The sequence below is a fragment of the Cariama cristata genome, unplaced genomic scaffold (assembly GCF_000690535.1).
Source record: "Cariama cristata isolate BGI_N322 unplaced genomic scaffold, ASM69053v1 scaffold39409, whole genome shotgun sequence".
In the NCBI taxonomy this organism is placed as follows: Eukaryota; Metazoa; Chordata; class Aves; order Cariamiformes; family Cariamidae; genus Cariama; species Cariama cristata.
The window spans coordinates 354-6,500 of NW_009635893.1; the positions used below are offsets into that span (position 1 = coordinate 354).

General features: G+C 54.6%; 2 protein-coding genes across 2 annotated transcripts; one reads left to right on the forward strand and one right to left on the reverse strand.

The window, feature by feature from the left end:
* The first annotated feature begins 10 nt into the window (after window positions 1-10).
* Window positions 11-1,186, forward strand: RNF207 (ring finger protein 207). The gene is made up of 6 exons (XM_009707696.1): window positions 11-169; window positions 256-441; window positions 522-573; window positions 667-784; window positions 857-937; window positions 1,024-1,186. The coding sequence occupies exons 1-6, from the start codon at window positions 11-13 to the stop codon at window positions 1,184-1,186; spliced, it is 759 nt and encodes a 252-aa protein (XP_009705998.1).
* Window positions 1,187-3,834: 2,648 nt separating this feature from the next.
* ICMT (isoprenylcysteine carboxyl methyltransferase) lies at window positions 3,835-6,104 on the reverse strand (the record flags this gene model as incomplete). Its single annotated transcript, XM_009707697.1, has 3 exons — window positions 3,835-4,062; window positions 4,907-5,124; window positions 5,935-6,104. Coding segments are annotated over 3 exons (571 nt in total), but the record flags the coding sequence as incomplete, so codon positions are not given.
* Between the last annotated feature and the right edge of the window lie 43 nt (window positions 6,105-6,147).

Genomic DNA, 6,147 nt, shown 5'->3' on the forward strand with positions numbered 1-6,147 from the left:
GAGTGCCCGCATGGTCCCCAGCTGCCCCCCCGCGGGTGATAAAATGTCTGCCGGCCCCATGGTGCGGAAGCCGACGATGCACCGGTACATCAGCACCAAGGTCCTGCTGGCCGAGGGGCGCGAGACCCCCTTTGCCGAGCACTGCCGCAACTACGAGAACACCTACCGGGTAGGGAATACAGGTCGGGACGGGTCAGGATGGGATGGGATGCGAGGGTGCTGCTCATGTGGTGGTTCCCCTCCCGGTCCCCGCAGATGCTGCAGTCGGAGATCCAGGGCCTGAAGGACCAGGTGCAGGAGCTGCACCGCGACCTCACCAAGCACCACTCGCTCATCAAGACGGAGATCATGAGCGAGATCCTGCAGAAGTCCCTGCAGATGGATGTGCAGATAGCAGCTCACTACTCTGCCGTGGAGATGATGCGCAGCGTCTTCGAGGAGGTACGGCTGGCGTGACTCGGCAGAGCAGGGTCCCTCCGTGCCGTACCGCGGCACTGCCCAGCTCCCCCTCCTCTGTCCAGGTCTGGGAGGAGACGTACCAGCGGGTGGCAAACGAGCAGGAGATTTACGAAGGTACCAGCGACGCCGTTCCCCCGGCCCTGAACCCCCTGTGCCCGCTCCAGGTCGGGGGGCAGCCGTGGCCATAGCCTGCTCCTTGCCCCCCAGCCCAGCTCCACGACCTGCTGCAGCTGCGGCAGGAGAACAGCTGCCTGACCACCATCACCAAGCAAATCGCGCCCTATGTCCGCTCCATCGCCAAGGTGAAGGAGCGGCTGGAACCCAGGTGAGGGGCACAGGGAGGCTTTTGGGGCCGTGGGTGGGCATGTGGCTATGGCTCACGCCCATCCCACCACAGGCTGCAGGAGCCCCGGGAGCCCAAGGAGGAACAGGCGCAGATGTTGCTCAAGATCTACGACGACAGCGAAATGGCACTAAGGTAGGCGACGACAAGTGCCCGGGTGCCAAACTCCCCCGCGCCCTTTCCTGGCCGTTGACCCTGCCGAGGTGCCTCCCCTTCCCCAGGGACACCTCGCCTGGCAGCAAGGAGGGGGCTCTGGCCAGCCCTGGAGAGGGCTGCGTGCCCAGCGGCACCCCTGGAGACCCTTCCCCGAAAAGCAAAGACTGCTGCAGGGGCCAGCAGAAAAGTGGGGCTGAGAATGCTGCCCGGAAAGAGCTTGCACCGTAGAGCCCAACGCCGAGAGAGTGTGCGGAGCCGCAGGGCATTCACTGTGCAAAAGCTATGCCCCGTTTGTCGCCCGGTTCCTCCTGCCTTGTGCCACGAGCGAAAGCAGGAAAACACAGCGCGGGCACGCAGCATCTGCAGCGTATCAAACGCCTGCCTTAGGGCGACTTTTTTCTTGTTCGTCTGAAAAAATAATTGTCTTTATAGTCTCCCTCTCGTGTTAGAAGTGAAATAAAAGGGTGCAAGTGTAAGTCTCCGCTTGGTTCTGTGGCTCTGGACAAAACGGGCCTGCAAGCTGAGGGCATCCAGCCACTCTTAAAACCACAAAGTTTGCAAAGGTAGGGGGAAAAAATAAAACCAAACCAAACCAACCCCTGGCATAGGGTAGAGCCAGGAGCTCACCACAGGGTCTCAGAGCCAACAGGCAGCGGAGCAAAAATACAGCCAGGGCGCTAGAAAGCGGCACTCTGCTCCTTGTGCATCTGTGTTATTTAAAAAACTTACCGACTGCTGCGGCGCAGGAGGGCAGGGTTTGACGGCTTACTCTGGCTGTTCACTAAAGATTCAGACGCCTTCCCCACACCTGGTGAGCTCCTGTCTCCTCACCGAGCTTCCAGTCACAGGATTCGGGGAAATAAAAGGTTAAGAGAGGCTGCTGGTCTCAAAAGCATTGAGAATGCTCTGAAGATTTTGCTCAAGGTGAAGTTTATCCTTTTCTTCTGGTGCCAACACATCCCTGCCTTGGGCAGACCCTGCCGTCGCACAGCTGGAACCAGGGTCAGAGCTAGCGCTGGCACACTCTCACAAATTAGGATCAAGGTACATTTACTGCAAAGAATAACTTGAGAATAAAACTTAGTTTTCATCACCAGCTCACGTCAAACCCAAGTGACAATCGCTTTGTTTGTTTGTTTCAAAGTACACTCGCACATGTTCACGGCAGAAACGTTAACGCCTACAAAAATATTAGTTAAAAATTAACTTGCCCGATGCACTTTGGCTACAACAGCAGGTCGCAGCTTCTATGAAGACACGCGTTGGTGGCACAAAAAAGCCTGAGCAGGAGCATAGGAGTGACTCCGCAGAGAAATCGGCGCTATCTGGCTGGTGTGTTTTCACGTTTGCTCTTTTCTCCCAAGCAAAAACCATGCTTGGTATTACCAGCGAGGGTGTTAAGCTGATGCTCTGTGCAGAACGCACTCCGCAGTACAAGGCAAACTCGGCGGAGGAAGGACTCTGCATCAGTTAAGCGAGACAAGATGGAGAATTTGCCCTATCCCTGTGGCTGTGCAGCCCCACAAGTCACTGTGAGTCACTGTTGTGCTTCAATGCAACATTGGAGTGTTCTGAAAACCCACTGCGAATTATAAAAGTAAGGATTCTAGTTTTGGTGATGTCACCGGCACCTCAAGAGATCTCCAAATAACCACCAGACATAAGTTGGCAATATTTTTTCTTGTTTTTTTTATAAAAAAAAAAGAAAAAAACAAACCAAACAACCAAAACCAAAGCAAATTCCATCAGTGCCCCCTTTCCTGAGCCACACCACAGCACCTTCACCAAGGAACACCGCAAGCCCGAAGTGTAAACTGACAAGCAACTAGTTTCCATTCCAGCTAGGAAGAATAATGCAAAACTCAAGAAAACAGTGAACCTCTTTGGTATATAACGACAGAATAAGTTATACCACAAAGCTCGAGTAGGAACCATTTCCAAAATGGTAACGTTTAAAATAGCGTTAGCTAGACAAACTTTTTTCCTGTTTGGAGAATTTCCCTAGAAGCATCTCCTAGTTGTGCCAACATCCCAGCAGGCAAGCATCTCGAGTGCTAAAGCCCTCGGCAAGCTCAACAGCTGCGGTTCTTTCCCAACCCAAAATCCTGGGATGTCTGCAGGATGGAGGCAGCCTGGCAGGATAGGAAGCAGCGTGATTTGGAAGCAGGAAGAGGGAAGAGGTGGTGGCAGGGAGGCTCGGGAAGGCAGCGGCTGAAACAGTGACTCCTGAATTCGCAGCAGCAGCCGAGGGAGGAGGGAGTGGGCTCGCTCTCCTGCCATGTTTCAGAGACGCTCGCGATCCAGCGGCATGAGGCGAGCAGAAGAATCCTCCCTGTGAATGTTAACACCCGGGAGGGAACCGACTGGTACCGCGCTGCCAGCTCTCCGGCAAGCAGAGGGTAGGTAGTCCCTGCACCTGAAAAGCAGAGAGCTGGAGGCTTGCTCCTGCGAGCTGCCTGAGCGCCAGCTTGCAGAATCTGACCTAAAGAGATTAAAGCCACACTGCCCGCTCACAAGGTCAAACAGCTTTAAAATCGAATTATGCCATAGGAACAACTCGCTGACCGGCACCTCTCCCGCGGAGGGGCAGAGCTGTTCTCTGGAAGAATCAGTCTGGACGTGTTTCAGTACAGTTTAGCTGCTGCAGGCAGGAGGGTTTGATTCTCTTTAGGGCCGCGACAGGCTAAGTTATCTAGAAGATCCCTGAATGTGCAAGGAAGGATTTATCTTGAGGAGGACAAACAAGCTTCTGATCTGCTAGTGACCCAGCAGGTCACTCAGCTCCTCAGCCCTTCGCCAGCTCCTCCTGGGTGGCTGGGAAATACCGACGAGCTACTCCCAGCACCGGTGCCACACATCGTCCCTTGCCCCACGGCACCTGGACCTGGGCATTCATTCAGCCAGTCTGGATTTCACCCACATTACAGTTCCACTTTGACTCCTCTAATAAAAGGGAGACCTGACGGCACCTTCCTTTTGTACTCCAGGTACTCTTCTCCAAAGAAGTGAATGAGCGTGATCTCCTCCTCCTCAATCCGTTCCCTGAAGAAGCGCCAGGACGCCAGCGTGTAGCCCACCACACAGATGGGATTGCAGAGTAACACCTGCAAACAGACACCGGCAGTTAGCGTTCCCTTGCCTCCCAGAGAAACCAAGGCTGCCCCACACCCCTACATGCTAATCACCCTTCATTAAGTTTGCTAGGAAGTCTAAACGCTGTGCAAAGAAAAGATCCCAACACCTTTTGTGGCATTTCATTGTGGGGAGAAATCAGTGCTTATGAAGAAAGCGGCCCGCGGGCAGCTGCTGGCTCCTGCTGCCCTGGCGAAGAGCGACGCCCCAGCTCTAGAGAGCCCATGTGTGGCTGTTCTGCTCCGCCTGCAGTCTTTACGGTCTCTCTCCAGAGAAATAAAACCAAATGTTAACCACCAGCCAACCACAAGAAGAGCGCAAGTAAGGTAGCGCTGAGTTACGACTGCAGTTGGCTTCCAGTTTATGCTCTGGCTGGAGCCCTGGGCACTCTTAGAGGGAGTTTTCTTTGCCACCCGGCACAGGACTGGTATTTGGCAGGAGCGAGGTTGAGTCTGACTGCTTACAGAAGACATTTTGGCCGTAAGGATGCAAGGAAACTCTGGACACCAGCTTGAGGCTAGCAACACATCACCCCCCGAGCCTCTGAGGGTGTTCTGGCTCAAACCGTGGCCCCATCATCCCTGCTTATTCGACATATAAAATTAAGGCGATGGGGTCTTCCCAAAGATCGCGCGGGGCAGAGCGCTCAGGGTTTCTTGACCCCCCTGCATGCCGGTGGGAGACGTCAAAATCTGCACCCAGGCCACCCTTGCCACTGACCGCCAGCAGACTGCATCCCATTACGGGTGTGGGGCAGCGTTAAGAAAAAGACCCGGGTTATAAGACGGAAGTATCTGAGCAGGTTGTATACGGTACCTGTGTTCCAATACTCCAGTAAAACCATCCCACGTAAGACGGGTGCCGGAACCACCCATACACCCCACTTGTCACCAAAGTATGAGTATCCGATTTCTCATTCTGAACAATATGGTTGAAGTTGGAGCCAGCTGTGAGCATGGCCACTTTCCTCAGACAATCCCCAAAGATCACCATCAACAACCCTACAGTACTCAGCCACGTGATCTGCTTCAGCTCTGCAAGTGAATAAGGACGGGTCACAACAGGTTTGCACAGGTCACACTCGCGGTGCGGGGGGTCACAGGGGGTTGGGACGGTGGGCGAGCTTTTCCCCCCCACCTCAAAGCACGACAACGTGTAAAACACAGCCAGCGTTCCATGCGCTGCCGTCCCACCATCAAAACAAATAAAAATAGCATCCCCTGCCACGGAGTCTGTACATCCTCGTGGCAGATTGCCCTAAGGGGAACCTGGTGCTGAGGAAGAGCCTGGCTTTATGGTGTAGAGTAAAGCTGACGTAAAGCACAGCCAAGCGGACATGGGCAGCTCCGCAGCCCATGCTGCCATTATGAAGCAGGGAAGGAGAACATCTCCCCTCTCCCAAATAAAAAGGAAGCGCCCTAATTGGGTAAACAGCAACAGTTTTTGCCAATTTGATTTTATTCCAGGTCAAAAGAAGATGCCCAGATGTAACTGAAGCGTTGCTCTTTGTACCACCAAAGCAGCTTGAAAGACGCAGGCAGAAAATGGCTTAAGACCCGCTACACAGCAAAGATGACCGGGCATATGAGAGCAACAGGGGTGTTCCCACCAACTCCCGAGACGGAAACTGAGAGGCTTTGAGCACAGAGGGATTAAGGCCACATCAAAGCCCTCCTCCACTGCTGGCACAAGTCAGCTAAGCAGGGGTCACCAGTGCTTTGCTACCAGACAGGTGGGCCCCGGGTGAGCCACGTGCAGCCAGGCAGAGCCAGGGGAACAGCAGGCAGGGGAGTGGGTGGGTGGCAGGGAGGGACAGGGTGGCAAGGAGGGACAGGGCAGCCGACCTGGGAAGAGGAGCTTCTCCAGCGTGAACTCCACCCAGGAAGAGAGGGCAGCTAGGTTGTACTCGAAGCTGTGGTTGAGCAAGAAGGAGTCCAGAGAAAGGCTGCGCGGGTTGTTGATGGCCGTCACCAGGTACTCCGAGTAGTGGAAGAGGGAGAGAGAGCACATGTACCTGCGGCAGGAGGGAAGAAACACTTGGCAGGGCCGGGGGCCAC